Source organism: Marmota flaviventris, chromosome 1, assembly GCF_047511675.1.
Source record: "Marmota flaviventris isolate mMarFla1 chromosome 1, mMarFla1.hap1, whole genome shotgun sequence".
In the NCBI taxonomy this organism is placed as follows: Eukaryota; Metazoa; Chordata; class Mammalia; order Rodentia; family Sciuridae; genus Marmota; species Marmota flaviventris.
The window spans coordinates 15,709,868-15,729,879 of record NC_092498.1 but is presented as its reverse complement, the minus strand read 5'-3'; the positions used below and the strand labels follow the sequence as shown (position 1 = coordinate 15,729,879).

Here is a 20,012-nt window from a genome sequence, read left to right as displayed (position 1 = left end):
TTAGGTTTTTTAAAGTACATCATGAAGAGAATGTTTATTTGTTTGTTTATTTATTTATTTATTTAGTATGGGGATTGAAACCAGGAACACTTTGCCACTGAGCTAATCTTCAGCCCTTTTTCTTTTTTGTGATAGGATCTTGCTAAGTTGCTGAGGCTAGCCTTGAATGAAGTCCTCCTGGCTTAGCCTCCCGAGGCATTGGGATACTCTTTTATGCCTCTGATGGTCATTGAATCTAAAAATAGGCATTGCTGGTTTATTATTACATTGCTTTTTTTTTTTGAATATTGAATGTCCCTTTGTCAAACCATCGTTTGAATGGGTTTTTAAAAAAAAATTTTAAATTTTTTCCCAACAATCACTATCAGTTCCATATTACTGTATTTATTCACTACATGTTTAGCTTTTAACTTTGTCTTAGAGATTCCAACTCTACTAATGCTTTTATTGACCATATAAGGTTAATTTTTTTTATACCTATTGCTCCTAACCACACATTTGATCTGGATCATTGATTGTATTCTAATGAGAAATCTTGATAGAATTTCATGTATTCTATTTATAATAGTTTGTCATTGACTCTGTAACTTAAAAGCATAATCACATAGAGTCTCTTGAATTCAGTGAGTTTGTCTACTCATAAAAGTCTGCAGCTTCTTGTTGAGTTGATCATATGATTAGACTTGATATTTCTTTGAAATAATCTATAATATTTCTAAATATCTTTCTTTGATTCTAAAGACCTTTTGTCTTAAGGAAATTGATCTTTCATTGTTTAATATTCTTAACAATCACATGAATTTTATCTGTAGTAGTCTGAAAAATGATTCCCCAAAGATATCCATATTCTGATCCCTTGAGCCATTTATGGTAAAAAGGAGATAGAGGTATGAAGTTAAATGTCTAGAGATGGGGAGATTATCCTGTGGGCCCTAAATGCAATCACATGCAGTCTAGAAGAGGGAAGCAGGAGGAAATGTGATGTATCTAGAGAAGTCCATGTTAAGGGCCGAGCACAGAGATTGGAGACATGGTCCTTGAAGATTGGAGTGCCGTAGCTGCAACCAAGGAATGCTGGCAACCATGAGGAGCAAGCTGTCCTCCATAAATTGGTGACTTAAAACAACAGAGGTTTGGGCTAGGGATATAGTTCAGTTGGTAGAGTGCTTGCCTTGCATGCCAAGGCTCTGGGTTCAATCCCCAGCACCACAGGAAAACCCCAGAAATTTAACTGGGCACAGTGACACACACCTGTCATCCCAGTGATTCAAAAGACTGAGACAAGATTGAAGGTTTGAGGCCAGCTTCAGCAAATTAGCAAGACCTTGTCTCAAAAGCACCCATGGGTTCAATCCTCAGTGCAAAAAAAAAAAAAAAGAATTATTCTCTCTTTTTTTTTTTTTTAAGAGAGAGAGAATTTTTTAATGTTTATTTTCTAGTTTTCAGCAGACAAAACATCTTTGTATGTAGGTAGCTCACTTGCCTTGCATGTGGCTCGAACCCGGGCCACACGCATGCCAGACAAACGCGCTACTCCTTGAGCTACATCCCCAGCCCCAAGAATTATTCTCAATCCCAAGTCTAAAATCAGGGGACTGAAATTCAGGTGAAAGTAGGGCTACACTCCAGAGGCTTGGAGCTGCACAGCCCTGCTCACCCCTCAATTTCAGCCCAATGACATGACTTTGGGCTTTGGACTGTTTATTTCTATTTAGTCACCTAATTTGTGGTAATTTGTTACAGTAGCTGTAGCAAACTTATTAATCATACACATATCCAATTGAATTGGGATCTCTCAATACCTGATTGTGGATCACAACTTATTGGTATTGTGTACTCTGCTGTTAAGAAGTTCCTTTTTCTTTTGTTTTCTTTTTTTTTTTCCTCCCCATTAGGTAGTTCATCTCAGAGTTCTTGTATACTATGAGTTATATTGACAGTCTTTCTTATGTTTCTCTAGGCTGCCAAACTTTTTGATGAAGAAGGAAGGAAAAAATTCTTTACACAGGATATGAATAATATTCTTTTAGAGTAAGTATTTCTCTTTTTAGTACTAAAAAATCTTTAGAATTATTCATTTCAAAATATAGCTGGAGGGACTGGGGTTGTAGCTCAGTGGTAGATCACTTGCCTTGCATGCGTGGGGCACTGAGTTTGAATCTCAGCACCACATAAAACCATATATAAATAAATGAATAAAGATATTGTTTCCATCTACAACTAAAAAAAAAAATACTTAAAATAAATAAGCATACAGCTGGAGGGAGGCTGAGGCAGGAGGATCATAAGTTTGAAGCCAGCCTGAGCAACTTAGCAAGAATCTGTCTCGAAATAAAAAATAAAAAGGACTGGGATGTTGCTCAGTAGTTAAGCACTCCTAGGTTCAATCCCAATATCAATTAAAAATATATTTACATTTTAAAAAATTTTGAGACAGATACACCTCCCACCCATCCCCCCCCACACACACATATACAACACACACACACACACACACACACACACACTAGGTCTGTGAGACACAGATGCTGAATGATGGCTGATCTAAGACATTAACCCTTCCCTTTTAGTCTTGGAACATGTTCAGTTATCATTTGTCTCTTAGCAAAATTATTCATCTGCAAGTTACCATTGTCCAGGATGAATATTAACCTGGACTTTTAAAAGTATTTTATGCCAGTTTATGTGAAAATATTATTTCTGAGATAGCTTAGAGTGTTTATACAAATTGGCTTAATTTTCCACCTATTTTCATTACTCAGACTTGAGAAAAACAATTCCATTGATATCTATTGCAATTAATTAGAATTCATGAAGAATTTTATAGCCAAATGCAAAGTGTGGGTCAATAAAGAAATCCTGGTTGTAGGATAGGATGGAAGTAACATGAAAGTGACAGATTGGAAAGGGGAAGGTAAAGGCTGATATATAAATTATTGATACTGATTGCAGTACTGGAGATTGAAACTAGGGCACTCTACCACTGAGCTACCTTTTATATTTTTTATTTTGAGAAAGGGTCTGGGCAGGTTACTGAAGTTGGCCTGGAACTTGTGATCCTCCTGCCTCAGCCTCCAGAGTAGCATATATTATAGGTGTGTGCCACCATGCCTATCGTAGATTATGTTTAGATCAGGTTTTATACTTAGCTAATTTTACAGTGTAAAATTATTTGATAGTTATGAACCTGTAGGTTCTGAGATTGTGGTCAAATAAGCTATGCTTTTAAACTGTTGGCTCACATTTTAACCATTGATAACAAGAATGAAGTGTATAATTGACTTCAGGCAGAAGTAGGCGCAAAATGATCTGATGAAAGCAGCAAATCTAGCTGCTCGGATGAAAATAACATATGACGTTATAGTAGTGCACACCTGTAATCCCTGTCACTCTGGCAGCTAAGGCCGGAGAATCACAAGTTCCAGGCCAACCTCTGTAACTTAGCAAGCTTATCTTAAATTAAGAAATAAAAAGGACTGGGAATGTAGCTTGGTGGTAGAGTGCCCCTGGGTTCATTCCTGAGTACTTCGGTGATAATGATGATGATGATCATAATGGTAATGATAACGTATGCTTACTCTGATGGTTTATAGCATCATATGGAAAGATTCAGGACAACAACATGAAATACTATGAATCTGTCTTTTAAATAAATACATGATGTAGACAGTTTCTTGTGAGATCTAAAGAAGGATCAATTGACTGATTAGTTCTAATTACTATTTGTAATTAAAAATTGCAATATCTTTATCCTGTATTGTTTAAAAACGAACTCAGAAAATATGTAACCTGGTGTGCTGCTAGTATTTGGCAGAGGAGTTTCTTTTTTCTGTCCTTTATTTTAGCTAGGTTGATATGTTTGCCTGGAGACCGGCAAATGCTTTCTTTCTGAGTCTCTACCTTTTACCTACCTCCCTTTCAAACACCAGATAAACAGTGCTGCTGTTAGTCATCAGAGCTGTCCCAGATTCCATAATCAGGGGTCTGACTAGCTCTTCTTTTTCTTTCCACCTGAAAGCCCTAAGTGTAGTAGATTAGCTCTTGTGACTGAGACTGTTCTTTTTGTTTTACTCTTCTGTGAGACAGAACAAGTGTTTCTCCCCTGAGAGAATCAAGAGACTATCCTTGGGACATGACATCTCAAATAAGCAGACTGTTGACATTCCAATGTTAGGCTTCTATTTTCAGTCCTCCCATGTCTATCAGGAAACAAATCTTGGAGTTTTGGGGAGCCACCTACTTTTTTTTCCACAGAAGGTGTGCTTCCATTTCCTTAAGCCCTTAGGTTCAGAGTTGAATTTCCCTTTAGTTACATTATTCTATTATTCTCTCTGGCCTCTCTTTGCACTTTCCTAAACAAACATGCCTTACTTCTGTGGACTGAGTTGAGCGCGCGCTCTCTCTCTCTCTCTCTTTTTTTTTTGGGGGGGGGGTACTAGGGATTGAACCCAGGGGTGCTTTACCACCAAGTTAAATTCCCAGCCCCTTTTATTTTTTTATTTTGAGATAAGTTCTCATTAAGTTACTTAGGGCCTCACTAAGTTGCTGAAGCTAGTCTTTTTTTTTAATTTTTATGAATTTATTACTTAATGCATTCTGAAGCTAGTCTTGAACTTGTGTTCCTCATGCCTCAGCCTCCTGAGTTGCTGGGATTACAGATGCATGCCACTGTGCCCAGCCTGAGTTGCTCTTTAAGAGAGGCATACAGTGATTTTGAGGGTAGTAATCCCCATGAAATTGTCCAGGTATATTGGCTCTGCTTCACCATTGCTTACTTATGCCTGGGAGGAAAAGAGATCAGTCAGTTAGAATGGGGAACCCTTTTCCTTTTGCATAATTGAATTTGACCTGAATCTACAAATACACAACATGCTGACTTGATTTTCTTCTCTATTACCTGAAGCAGAAGTTGCTGATAAATCATGATACTCTTTGCCTGTGATCCTCATTCACCCTAAACATTCTGTTTAACAAATTGCTCTAGGTTTATACCATCAGTCCTTTTGTACACTTAAAATGAAATCTATCTGCCATCTCTTTGTTAGATATTCCTTTAAGGAGACATCGATGAGTAGTGACTAGAATCTCAGTATAAAGGGTTTCTCTTGGGAGTCACCTCTTCTTGTATCTTAGTTAACCTCTTTGGAAACCACTGACTTTTATACAGAGGTCCCTTACCTGGGATCTCTTAGTACTTGGAGTTTTTATTTTAATTTTCAGCTTCAAAGAACTTTCATTAACAGGACAATCGTAGAAGGCCTTCTATCCAGAGTCTAGACTTTTAGTGAGGACATAATCTCATGATGTTATCTAAACACATGTTATCTGACCACATAATGCTATCTAACAAATGTCTATAGATAGAACTCATGATCATAGTGGTTGTTTACCATGTGAACCTTTAATTTGACCCCCTGGTTCTTGTAGGTCTTAAACTTCTTCCATTTTTAATTTTCTATTTAGCTTTTCCAATACCAAGAATTTTCTACTACCAATTCCAAGGAGTATAATTTTTCACATCTCATTTTAAATGAAATTGCAATTTGTCTATGGATATACTTTATATGATATGGTTTCTTTTCTTCCCAAAAAACTATTAATTTAATCCTTGGATACATCTTACATTTGTGAAAAGTTCTTCAAAGTCTGTCTTTATCTTCTCTTATAATAGAATGTAATGATTTGGACATAGTTTTTGCCAAGAGCCCCAATTTAAAAAATATATATATTTATTTTTTAGTTGTAGGTGGACACAGTATAGTTCATTTTTATGTGGTACTGAGGATTAAATCCAGTGTCTCATGCCTGCTAGGTGAGCGCTCTACCAGTGAGCCATAGCCCTATCCCCAAGATCTCAAATTTGATCATGGTCTTCAAATTTATCTGTTCTTATCTTTATTCAGTGATAGTTGCTAGGTAATAATGTCTTCCATCTTGAAAGAGACCTCTGCTATTGGTAGGTTTGTCCTGCCCAGAATAGAACTATTGCAGCAAACTTCCTCCTCGTCCTCATCCTCGTCCTCCTGCTTCTTCTTCTGCTGCTGATGCTCCTCTACCTCCTCCTCATCCTTCTCCTCCTCCTTTTCTTCCTCCTCCTTCTCGTTCTCCTCTTCTACTCTCTTAGCTAATGTATTAAGTAGAAGTAGAAACTGGAAAATTATAATAAGTTGAACAAACTATTAAATATGTATCTTATAATACCACAAAGGGAAACAAAGACAGAAAACAAAGACAGATAAAGTATTTCATGTCTATAGCTGGGGGTAGGGTATTTTTTTCTGAATCTCTACTTTTTTCAACTTCCTTAAAGAAAAAAATATTCTAGGAATTAAATGAAACTGTGTCACTGGCTGCTATAGTGATTACCAGAGTAATCTGGCATAATCTGGAGGGCTGGCATAATATCTCTTTGAAGATATTATGGTTAACCCAAAAATACTTGATGCCTGTCATCAAAAAAGTATTGCCAGGGCTGGGGCTGTAGCTCAATGGCAGAGCACTTGCCTAACATGTGTGAGGCACTCTGTTTAATCCTTAACACCACATAAAAATAAGTAAAATAAAGGCATTCTGCCCATCTACAACTATAAAACATTTAAAAAAAATGTTGCCAGCTTGTTGTGGTCATATAAACTTTACTCTGAAGTTAGACTCACAGACTGTTTTCTGTAGTTTTACTGTTCATTGGAAGGGAGGTAAATTCTATGAAAAATATTGTCTGGGAAATCATGGGAGTATAAATTGAGAACAACAATCAGTCTTTGCCACCTAAAAAAATTCCATATTGTTTGTTGTTTTTATGATCAGCATTGAGTTACAGCTACAAGAATTAGGCCCTGTTATTCGTAGTGGTGTCTACTCCCATCTTGAAGCATTTGTGCCATGCAATAAAGAAACACTGGTAAAACGGCTAAAGAAGTTACACCTCAATGTCCAGGTAAGAGGAACAATAATAATATCTGCCTTTGAGGTTTTATAACCTACAAAATGAGAAATATTTCTAATTAGGGTCTTTATACATTAATTGCTTTATATCAGATTGAACATATTTAATAATCATTGCAAGATATTGAAGGTATTTGGATTCCCTGATGAATAGTTACTTCTTTAATAATTGATAGGTCTCTCTGAGAATGTTTCCTAAGGCTGGTCAGTGTATAGAAAGCAAGATCTGATAAGCATAGGATTCTTTATACATGTAAATTGAGAGACATAAATTCTTTCTCAATTCAAAGCAAATTAATGAATGAATTTAATTATAATATCTCAGATTTTGTGCCTTTACCTGGCTTTTTCAAACATCAGCAGTTGGAGGGAGCTTGCTGTCATAATTGAAATGGCAGAAATGGGTACCAGAGGGAGCGACGGGGGGGCGGGAGGGGGGAATGGGAATTAGAATTAGGAAAACAAGTTTTCTGTCACATGGTTTGTATCCCTGAACATTATATTGTTCAGTTTTTTATTTTTTGAGCTTCATATAAGGTGTACTATCTGTTTTCTTCTGCAGCTCACTGTTTAACACTCAACATTATGTGCTTCAGATTTATGTATGTGTATATACAATGGAAATCTATTCATTTTTTACTGCATGCAATTAGAACACTGTATATAGTGTTCTATTGTATGAATATATCCCAGTTAATTCCAGGTAAATGGTCTCAGCTACATAATTCTTCAAAAATAATCATCCAGGAACCATGATACTGAATGTTGACATTTAAAAATGGGATATTATAACAAAATGGGTTGTTATAGCAGATAGTCATGTGCTTCGTATTTATTAATTGATATATATGGGATAAGTTAAAATGATTATTAGTAATAAATTTGTATTCTAAAAAGTCATCTCTACCAAAAAGCACCTTTTATAAACAGTTGTTTTAGTGCTGTGGATGTAGCTCACAGTAGAGTAGTTGCCTAGCATGTATTAAGCCCTGGGTTCAATCCCCCAGCACTGCAAAAAGATTTTTAAAAAAACCAAAAAATTCTATTGTTTTACTGAAGGAAAACTAAGTCTTAAAATATTTCTGCACCTATGATAGTGATAAAAATATGTTTTAAATAGTTACCTATGTTATTTTGCAAGATTGAAAATAATAAGTTGGTTGATTAGAGCTATTAGATTAAAAACCTACTTGTTTTCCTTTTTACCCAGAACACATATGGATAAGAGTCTCCTAGTTTCCTCTTTCATTTTGGCCTTGAGCTTGCATTTCTGCTTACAGCATAAGACACAATTACTAACAATATCCAAGAGAACAGGATGCCAACATCCTGTTGGTAACTACTCAAACAAGATCATGCAGATAGGGCTGGGGCTATAGCTCAGTGGTAGAACACCTGCCTCGCACGTGTGAGGCACTGGGTTCAATCCTTAGCACCACATAAAAATAAATAAATATATTTTGTCTATCTACAACTAAAAAAAAAAAAAAAGATCATGCGGATCATATATTCCAGTATTCCAGAGAACTGTCTTCTTTTGGGAGTGCTTTCCCATTGTAATGGGGACTGTCTAGTAATCTGTACAATGTAGATTTCATCATTTGTATTATAAAGTATATATAATTTAAAACATTTTTTTGTTTTGTTTTGTTTTTGTACCGGGGATTGAACCCAGGGACATTTTGTATTTCATTTAGAGACAGGGTCTTGCTGAGTTGCTTAGGGCATCACTGAGTTGCTGAGGCTGGTTTTGAACCTCATAATCCTCTGCCTTAGCCTCCCGAATCACTGGGATTATAGGTGTTGTACCACCACACCCAACAACATGGGGCTTTTTAAGAATGTAAAGAAATACTACTAATAGTTTTGCAAGGGCAACAAGTAAAAGCTGGGACTCTCCTTGGCAAACTGGGAAATTTTATCATTCTAATTTTATATCCAGTGTTAATTAATGAAAGCAAGTGCTATTGAAGAAATGTCCATATTTAGATATGCTAACATTTCAAATCTGTAATCAATACTTGAAACATAAATTTCACCTTTTGAGAATCTGTTCATTGAATAAATTTTGTTAAGATATTTGAAAAACTTTCAGTATGTTTTTTTCTCAGGATGATCGTTTAAGAGAACCTCTGCAAAAACTGAAACTGGCTGTTAGCAATGTTATGCCTGAACAGCTATTTAAATACCAGGAGGATTGCCAGGCTCGTAGTCAAGCTAAGTGTGCCAAGTATGTACCCCTTCTGTTTCGACAGTCTTTACCATTTGAGAAACACTTTTAGCTGTTAGGGGTTGGTCTTGACAGGACTTCATCATCAAGTACAAATCCACATACACCACTGAATGATAAACTGAATATTTTCTAAATGATATGTTGCTACCTCAACTGCTTTAGTGTCAAAGGCAAAAGACTTTGTTGATTTACTTTATGGATGTGATCAAATCAAGAGCTAAGGGCTGGGGTTATGGCTCAGCATAAGTGCTTGCCTAGCATGTGCAAGGCCCTGGGTTCAATCCTCAGCATCACATGAAAATAAATAAAATAAAGATATTGTGTCCAGCTACAATTAAAAAAATATTTTAAATAAATCAAGAGCTAAAACTGTTCAGACATTTCATATACTGACTAATTCGACTAGCTGGTGCTGGACACAAATATTTTCTGACCTAAAAGATAAGTATGCCTTTATATTATAGTTTGGATACTTTCATTTGCCAAGCACTTCATAGCTTACTCAAAGTATTATGTAAAAAGGTAGATTCCCTATTTAGTCTGTTATTTGAGTAAAAGTTCAATTATGCAATTCTGGAAGTGTTTATGGGACATATTGTAGGGTTAAAACTTTGCTTCTTAAAAGGTTTTTCAATTTTTAGGTTGCAAACAGATGAAGAACGAGAAAAGAATGGATCTGAGGAAGATGATGATGAGAAACCAGGGAAGCGTGTCATAGGACCAAGAAAGAAATTCCACTGGGATGACACAATTAGGTAGAATTTAGCCAGTCTTTGCTCTTAACCAAATATACAGTGGAGAAGTAAGGTTGCTCATAAAAGGAATCTATAATAGGGAAAGGGACTGTAACTTGGGGGTAGAGCACTTGTCTAGCATGTGTTAGACCCTGAGTTGAATCCCCAACACCATGAGAAAAATGTAGTAAATTAAAGACTAGATTGAAAACAATCAAAAGGTAGTATGTAGAAAAAATATATTTAGGAGACCATTACTCTGGCCTTAATATCCTTATATTGTTTTTTTTTTTTTTTAAGATAGAGAGAATTTTAATATTTTATTTTTTTTAGTTTTCAGCGGACACGACATCTTTGTTTGTATGTGGTGCTGAGGATCGAACCCGGGCCGCACGCATGCCAGGCGAGCATGCTACCGCTTGAGCCACATCCCCAGTCCTCCTTATATTGTTATCACTTTCATTTTCTTTTTTTAATATTTATTTTTTTAGCTATAGGTGGTCACAATATCTTCATTTTATTTTTTATGTGGTGCTGAGGATCGAACCCAGTGCCTCATGCACGGTAGGCGGGCGTTCTACCTCTGAGCCACAGCCCCAGCCCCACTTTCATTTTTATGTGATACTTTTTATAACATAAACTAAGAATGGAATGAGTTACACTGGATTCAGAAGGTGAAGTACTCAATATACTTACATAAATCAACCGTCTTTCTTGCCAGTATTTCTATACCCCACAGAGACAACTCTTCTACCTATCTTTGGTACCTGTCAAAGGAAATTGTTTCATTTTGGGGTTAGACTAGAGCAATGAATGATAAATTTTTAAAAACATCTTGTTATTATCTGAATTCTTCAGATAATATTCTTGTTACAACTGTGTGCTTTAAAAAAAAAAAAAAAAAAAAGTCTGTTGTTAGTACCTTGGAAGAATTTTTCTCCAGAAATAGTAGTGGAGAACTCAAGAATGACTGTATCATAACTTACTTGGAAGGAACAGAGAATGATAGGGTGTGGACATCAAGTGACTTACATTGGACTGTGAATAGGAAGAAGGTTTAGGAATACCTGAACAAATCAGTTAATTTATTTTGCTTTCTTTTCCATTTTTTGTATTTATGAGTGATACTTGTTTAAAAACAAACAAACCTATGTCAAGTGAGCCTAAAGGAGTTTTTTCTCTCTTTTTTGTACCAGGGATTGAACCCAAGGGTGCTTAACCACTGAGCCACATCCCCAGCCATTTTTGTATATTTTACTTAGAGACAGGGTCTCACTAAGTTGTTTAAGGCCTCACTAGGTTACTGAGGTTGGCTTTGAACTTGCAATCCTCCTGCCTCAGCCTCCCGAGCTGCTGGAATTAAACCTGTGCACCACCATGCCTGGCAAGGAGTTCTTTCAATAAAGATAATTCTGTTTCAAACTTAAAATTTTCTATTGTTTCATAGTAAGATTTATATGTAATAATATTTTTATCTATTTAGAACTTTATTATGTAACCTCGTCGAGATCAAATTGGGATGCTATGAGTTGGAGCCAAATAAAAGCCAGTCTGCTGAGGATTATCTTAAATCCTTCATGGAAACAGAGGTGAAGCCCTTGTGGCCTAAGGGCTGGATGCAGGCGAGGTAAGAGATTGACCTCCTGAATTCTGATTTACTCTCTTACTTTGTTATTAAAGTAAGAGAGTAACACCTGACATTGGTTTTGCTAAGAACTTAATGTGTTCAACCTCAGTATTTCAAGCCCTTAAAATCCAAAACAGTCCTGTGGGCATATAAAGATATGGATATCAAGGTGATTTTTTAAATTATCATGTTTCTTTTTTGTACCAGAATGTGCTAGTGGAAGAAAACGGGGGAGAACAATGGTTATTATAAACTTCAGGAGGGAACTATCAAATACAGGGATTAGAGCAAAGGAAAAGATAGGCAACCGTAGGGTCTTGGAAAATAGTGAAGTGTCTTGAGAAACTTAAGAATAGCCCTATTTAAAGTCTAAAGAGTTTTAAGAGTATGAAACTTCATAAGCTACATTACCTACCCCACCATTTCAAATTGCTCCATTTATTAAAAATATTAAACAAGTAGAGGTGATAAAACTCCATAATTGAGCACACTAATACCAGTATCTTTATTTGGTAAACATGCAAATGATAACCTATTGTTAGTCAAATGATTTTGTAAGAAAAATAAAGCAATTATGTTATTATCTGCTATAAAAAAATAATAATTGTATCCTTTTAATTTTTCCAGAATGCTTTTTAAGGAAAGCCGGAGTGTACATAATCATCTTACTTCTGCTCCGTGAGTAAATGCAGACTCCAGATTTCTTGATTTATCTTTATTCTTGTAGCTTTAGTAAGGAGATGTATCATTTATTAAATGCTAGTTGAAATACGATTTATTTAAATCGTATTTATTTAAATTTATTTAAATCGTATAAATTTCCATTTATCACCATCTTCTTAAAAATAAATCATTGGTCTGTTTCCTGTTTAGACCTCAGAGTCTATTAAAATAGTTCTCAGGCTGTTCTTCAAAACCTCCTGAATCTAGAATGTGACACAGACTGCCTGGAATTCTTGTATAGAAAATGTTGAAAATATACAAGCTTAAGGGTTTCCCTTTGTTTGTTCCTGGGATTCTATCTTGTCGTCTTATTGTTCTTTTTTTCTACCTCTTATTAACCATCTATATAGGTAACCTATGGCCTTCTGCCCCTAGCTTACCAGGACAGTTCCATATACAAAAGTACCCTGCTTTACCCTAAAGAGTGTTTTATTCTACAAAATTAACCTACTCTTAGTGTTCTTTCTGTTTAAAACTGGATGTTTCCTTAATGAAATGATGTGTATGAGCACACATATGCTGGAGGTTCAAACCCAGAGCCTTGCACATGCTAGGCAAGTGCCCTACCATTGAGCTACATCCCCAGCGTAGTGAAAGGATTAGTAAAGATCTCTTATCCTCCTTACATTCAATAAAAGGGCACATTTTTTGTCTATTGTTGCTGTTCGGGTGAATATTGGTCAACTCCATAATTTTTTTACCTACAAATTAAGGCTACTTTTCTGTAGCCTGCAAGTGTAGTCTTAAAGAGTTACTAAAATTTAAAATTAGCAAGTTATTAAGAATTATTGAGCACTCTATTCAATATTCTGCTAAGATGTCTGATTGACATTGTTTGAACAACATTATAAAATTCTTTCCTTTATATTGTTATAACAGATGAAAGTTTTTAGGAAGAACACTTTGTATACCATCAGGGATCTATATTGAGTTGTTGTAGTTTTAAGTTCTTATTATTCTTGGAATGTTTTGTTGTTGTTATTTGTTTGTGTTTATGTTGATATGAGTTCTAGCTTTGTTCCCAGACTGGTCTTGAACTCCTGGGTTCAGGTGACCCTCCCATCTCAGCCTACCATGTATTTGGGATTATCGATAAACATGCGTCACCCAGCTTTCCTCTTGCTTTTGTTTTTTGAGATACATTGCAGTTTACTTTGTTGCAAGAACTTAAATCTATGAGTAAATAAACACAGAGAGATAAATTTGTGTCGATAATATATATGGCCTTTAGTTTCTCTATAGTTCTAAAACCATGTGCATTACAATTCAGGTACAAATTCAGCAATGTTGCAGGATACAAAATTAACACCGATAAATCAGTTGTGTTCTTATATACCAATAATGAATCAGCTGAAAGAGAAGTTAGGAAAACTATCCCATTCAAAATAGCCTCAAAAAAAATAAAATACTTGGGAACCAATCTGACAAAAGAGGTAAAAGACTTCTACAATGAAAATACAGAACACTAAAGAAATAAATAAAAGAAAACCTTAGAAGATGGAAAGGTCTCCTGTGTTCTTGGACAGGCAGAATTAATATTGGAAAAATGGCCATACTACCAAAGGCATTATTCAAATTTAATGCAATTCCCAATAAAATTCCAATGATGTTCTTCATAAAAATAGAAAAAGCAGGGCTGGGGCTATAGCTCAGTGACAGAACACTTACCTAGCATGTGTGAGGCCCTAGGTTCAATCTTCAGCACCACATAAAATAAGAAAATAAAATGAAGGAATTCTGTCCATCTACAGCTACAAAAAAGAATTTTAAAAAGTAGAAAAAGTGGTCATGAAATTAATTTGGAAAAATAAGAGGCTCAGAATAGCCATAGCAATCCTTAGTGAGAAAAGCAAAAAACAGGAGGCATCACAATACCAGACCTTAAATTATACTACAGAGCTGGTATTGGTAAAAACAGGCATGGTTTTGTCATCAAAATAGACATGAAAACCAATGATCTAGAATAGAAGAAACAAAGAGAAACCCAAATAAATACAGCTATCTCATTCTAGACAAAGGCACCAAGAACATACATTGGAAAAAAGATAGCCCCTTCAACAAATAGTGCTTGCAAAACTGGAAATCTATGTGTAGTAGAATGAAATTTAACCCCTATCTCTCACCCTGAACAAAATTCAAAGTATATTAAAGACCTAGGAGTTAGACCAGAAACTCTGCACATATTAGAAGAAAATGTAGGACGAACATTCCATCATGTCAGCTTAGGAACCAACTTCCTCAGTAAGACTCCTGAAGCACAAGATGTACAGTCAAAAGTCAATAAATGGAATGTATCAAAATAGAGTCTAGTGTCATGTATAACTAAAATAAGAACAAATTTTTTTAATCAATAAATGGGATGGTATCAAACTAAAAAGCTGTTTCACAGCAAAGGAAACAATCAAGAGCATGAAAAAAGAACCTAGAGAATGGGAGAAAATCTTTGCCAAACACACCTCCAATAAGATATTAATTTCCAAGATACACAAAGAACTAAAAAAGCTTAGCACCAAAAAAACTCCAAATAACCCAATCAATAAATGGACAAAGGAATTAAACAGATACTTCTCAAAAAAATACAGTCCACAAGTATATGAAAAAATGTTCAATATCTCCAGCAATCAGAGAAATGCAAATTAAAACTACAGTGATATTTCAGCTCACACCAACCGGAATGACAATTATCAAGTGACAGGGTTGGGGCTAGGGCTCAGAGGCGGAGCGCTTGCCTGGCACTGGGTTTGATCCTCAGCACCACATAAAATACAATGAAGTTATTGTGTCCACCTATAATTAAAAAAATAAATGTTAAAAAAAATCTTAAAAAGAATACAAGTGACAATAAATGTTGGTGAGGATGTGGAGAAAAGAGAATACTGATACATTGGTGGGAGTGCAAATTTATGCAAGCACTCTGTAAAACAGTGTGGAGATTCCTCAAAAAACTTAGAGATGGGGCTGGGATTGTGGCTCAGAGGTAGAACGCTTGCCTACCATGCATGAGGGACTGGGTTCAATCCTCAGCACCACATAAAAATAAAATATTGTGGTCAGGATGGAGTTGTGGCTCAGAGGTAGAACACTTACCTAGCATGTGTGAGCCACTGGGTTCAATCCTCAGCACCACATAAAAATAAAATAAAGATATAAAAAATAATAAAAAAAATGTTCCACCTATAACTAAAAATATATATATTTAAAAAAACTTAGAAATGGAACCACCATTTGATCCAGTTATCTCACTCCTTGGCATATATCCAAAGGATTTAAAATCAGCATACACTACAGTGACACAGCCACATCAATGTTTCTAGGAACACAATTCATAATAGCTAAGCTATGGAAGCATTGTAGATGCCCACTAACAGATGAATCCATAAAGAAATTGTGGCGTATCAGTGGAATGTTATTCAACCATAAGGAACATGTAAATTGATGGATCTGGAGACTATCATACTAAGTGAAATTTGCAAATCCCCCCAAAAAGAAATATGTGGATCTTAACACACACAAAGGTGGCTGGGGAGGGAAAGGATAGAAGTTAAGTTGATTAGACAAATGGGAATGAAGGGAAGGGGTGGGTATAGGAATAGGAAAGGCAGTGGAATGAATCTGACATAACTTTCCTATGTACATATATAATCACATCACAGTGAATCTCTCTGTCGTGTACATCCACAAGACTGGACTCCCAATTAGAATAAGATATACTCCATGCTTGTATAAATATATCAAAATAGATTCTACTGTCATGTGTAACTAAAAAGAACCAAAAAAAAGGAACACCCCTAAACAAAAAAACAAATACAAACTGACTCATGTTTTAATTCTAAAGTTGTTTATGTAGGTTCTCTCCCTCTGTTTTTGTTTTTGTATTTGTTTTGAGTTGAGTTCCAGGCTGTCCTGGAACTCCTGAGCTCAAATAATTCTCCTGCCTCAGTCGTCTGAGTAGCTAGAACTGCAAGCACACAGCACTGTGCCCACCATTTCCCTTTACTAGGTTAAAATAGCTTCATTATCATTGCTAGTTTTGTGTTTTGTTTGATTTTGTACAGGAAAGCAGGATTCTGTAAGATAAGTAAAAAGGAAGAGTTTTGCTCTCATGGCCTTCACCAAAAAAACTTTGAAAATTACCATTGCCTTTATGAAACTAAAGATTCACAGTTTAAATCAAGATGTGTGTTAGTCTAATTGATGACATTTTACCATAATGAAATAAAAACACTCAGATGGGATGAAGTATTTAAGTTTGTCACTCATTTAATTATTCAAAAACATTTGAGTTCTTTCTTCTTTGGAACCCATAAGATTATTTTAATTTTTAAACTTTTCATGCAGTTCCAAAGGTTCCCAAGTTCCATAGTATTTATCCTGCCCTTTTTTGTTGTTGTTTTTACATTTTTATTTGAATGTTTACATTTAAAAAAATAACTTTATAGAAAAATGTTTTTTTTTAAGTAAAATGCGATTTACAGTTCCTTATCATAGTCCAATTTTAGTGTGAAGTTTCTTGAAGCTGTTTTCCTACAAATAACTGTAAATTCTTAGTAGTTCTTTGAAGTAAGTTTCCTAGGCAGCTTTGTTAAACTGTTTTAACTTATATTTTATATATTTATATTTGTTTCTTTAACTTTATCATCTACATTTCATATTTTACTAATTGGCATTTTCTTGTGTTTAATCTGAATTGGGAAAAGTGTTGCTGAATATTCTTATAGACCAAGTATTTATATTTTTTTACTTCATCCAAAGAGCTTTCCAAATATTGGGAGAAATTTGCTTAATTATAAGATTCATATGTGTTCCTTTCCTAGTGAGTGATACAACTACTACTGAAAGGCCTCTGTTTTAATCTTTTAGGGCAAAGAAAAAGGTGATTCCTGCACCCAAACCCAAAGTAAAGGTGAGTATCATAGTCATAATTACTGAATGTTGAAATACATTTTTAAGATGTAAAATATGTATGGCGTTTAATGAAGATCATCAGTGAAATAGCCTTTAGTTGATTCTTTTCTCTTTTTTTTTTTTTTTTTGTAGATGGACACAATACCTTTATTTTAGTCATTTATTTGTGGTGCTAAGGAACCTCACATGGGCTTAGTAAGCACTCTACCACTGAGCTCCAATCCCAGCCTGGTTATTTTCAACTTTGTAAAAATCTTATAACCTTTGTATTTGGGAGAACAGATGACCATGTAGCAGTAGGAATTTACGTATACTAATTAAATCATAAAGCTTAACAATTCTTAGAAATACTGAATAAAATACTGCTTTTAAATATCTTTCAGTTTGGATGTGGTAACCCATGTCTGTCATCCAGTCAACTTGGAAGACTAAGGCAGGAGGATTGCACATTTTAGAACAGCCAAAGCAATTTACTGAGACCCTGTTTCAAAATAAAAAATAAAAAGAGCTGGGATTGCGGCTCAGTGATAGAGTGCCCAATGATTCCCACAAAAAAAAAAAAAAGATGAGGTTGCAAATATATAAGAGAAATTCCGAAGTCAAAAGGAAAGGAGGAGCAGCTGGGCATGGTGGCATATGTCTATAATCCCAGCAACTCAGGAGGTTAAAGCAGTAGGATTGTAAATTTGAGGCTAGTCTCAGCATTTTAGCAAGACCTTATTAAAAGAAAAAAACAGGCTAGGAGTATAGCTCAGTGATTAAGCCTCAGGGGTTAATTTCCATTACCAAAAAACAAAAACAAACCAACAACAAAAACCTACAGATAAGGAGCTGCTGAGGTGATCATCTATCCCTGAGATCTTGGTTGCCTTCTGAGCTTCTACCTATCACCTATGGTTTCTTTCTATGTTTCTTCTCAGAATATAGCAGATGGGGTTTTCTCAGGCTTGTACAGATCAGAAGTTAGAATGAGACCTGCCTAAAGCTGGGCCCTCAAGATAGCATCTTTAGTTTTTGAAAAAAAAAAAAAACAGAAGAAAAATTTACAATTAACAGAAATTAGAAACATTTTCTATCTTAGCTTGGATTGAAGAATGGGGGTAGGGGGAGTCTTTAAAAATTTTTCCTGGTTTAGGAGTTTGTTTTATATGACTTGCATAATCTGGGAAAACTCTAAGCTGACAGAATAGCTAAAATTATATGGTTAGTAATAACCCAGGGCAACTGGCAAAAGCAAAAATTCTCTGGTATAATGTGCTTTCATCCTAGGCCCTCAGAAGCTTACTTCTTATAAATTATGTCAAACATGAGTGGAGGTGGCACTTCACCAGAGAGCATGAGCTGGGCTTTGGAGAGGCCCTGGTGCCGTCCCCAGCACCACCAAAAAAAGCTTGGGAGGCTAAGGCAGGAGGATCAGTTCAAAGGAGCCTCAGCAAAAGTGAAGCGCTAGGGGGTTGGGCTTGGTGGTAGAGCGCTTGCCTAGCATGTGTGAGGCCCTGGGTTCAATCCCCAGCGCCACACAAAAAAACATAAATAAACAAAATAAAGGTATTGTATCCATTTACAATTAAAAATATTTTTTAAAAAATGAGTGCTAAGCAACTCAGTAAGACTCTGTCTCAAAATACAAAATAGGGCTGGGGATATGGTTCCGTGGTCGAGTATTCTTGCCTTCAATCCCCAGTACTGGCCCCACCCCACCCCACCCCAAAAAATACAGCCATTTGAAATTTAATTTTAATTTAAGTACCCTGGGTTTTCTCTATATACTTTATCTCTGAATAGATGAGTTTATTTGTAAGGTGATGGCCAGACAGAAGGTCAGCCTGTGGCCTTAATAATGTTGATCTTCTCTTTCTTTTAATTTCTTATTAGGGGTGCTGGGGTTGTGGCTCAGAGGTAGAGCACTCACCTACGATGTGTGGGGTACTGAGTTCTATCCTCAGAACCACATAAAAATAAAATAGAGATGTTGTGTCCACCTATAGCTGAAAAATAAATATTTTTTTAAAAATTTCTTTTTGGGGCTTAATAAGGTTTAATGATTTTTAACCTAATTTCTTATTGTTTTGACACATACCTTTGTTTTTATTAGAATACTAATCTTTTAATGCCCTATATAAAGGTTTGTTTAAATTTTGATACATCAATTGAAATATTATTATGAAATAACAGGGTAAGAAACTGATCAGACTTCTAATAAAGATGTGTTAGAATAATATGAGGAAATTATTGGAGGGAGGGCTAATTGGTTTTGCTTTCTCTATGATGAGATTATTTTTTTCATTTTCCCAAAGTGAAAAGGCTATTGCTAGTTTAGATTTTTCCTACTGCACCCCTATCCCAGGGACTTCTTTTTTTCCTGCAGCACTGGGGAAGGCACCAGGGCCTCACACATGCCAGGCGAGCACTTTACCTCTGAGCTACACTCCATCCCGTTCATACCTTTTTTAGTTATAAAGGTAATTTAAGGAAATACTTGCAGGAGAAAAAGTGTACCAGAAATTTCTTCTAAGAGGGGAAAACAAAAGCAAAAAACTTTCTGGTCCACATCTGCCTTCTCTTTCTTATGGATCTTTCTTCCTTATTTCTTTCCATCCATCCTAACAATCCTTCATTTATTCAAAGTGGAATAATGTATGTTTTGACTCGGGCATCCTGAACAATTTTCTCTTGCCAATATAAGTCTACACAGTATTCTGTTAGTTAATGAGGTTTGATGTTTTTATAAAACTATTAATTTTTGAAGAGTTATTTAAAACAGTAAATTTTTACTGGTGACACATTAAATCTTATTCTGATACATTCCCCCACCTCAATTCTATATTCTTTATAATGAGGGAAT

General features: G+C 35.4%; 1 protein-coding gene across 3 annotated transcripts in view; it reads left to right on the top strand.

Moving 5' to 3' along the window:
• Positions 1-20,012, top strand: part of Ubn2 (ubinuclein 2) — an 80,567-nt gene that overhangs the window by 36,588 nt on the left and 23,967 nt on the right. For all 3 annotated transcript variants that reach the window (XM_071611742.1, XM_027952215.2, XM_027952214.2), the window contains exons 7-13: positions 1,961-2,031; positions 6,808-6,937; positions 9,057-9,175; positions 9,820-9,933; positions 11,396-11,539; positions 12,167-12,217; positions 17,123-17,165. In XM_071611742.1, coding sequence (XP_071467843.1) covers positions 1,961-2,031; positions 6,808-6,937; positions 9,057-9,175; positions 9,820-9,933; positions 11,396-11,539; positions 12,167-12,217; positions 17,123-17,165 — 672 coding nt within the window. The remainder of the gene's footprint in view (positions 1-1,960; positions 2,032-6,807; positions 6,938-9,056; positions 9,176-9,819; positions 9,934-11,395; positions 11,540-12,166; positions 12,218-17,122; positions 17,166-20,012) is intronic.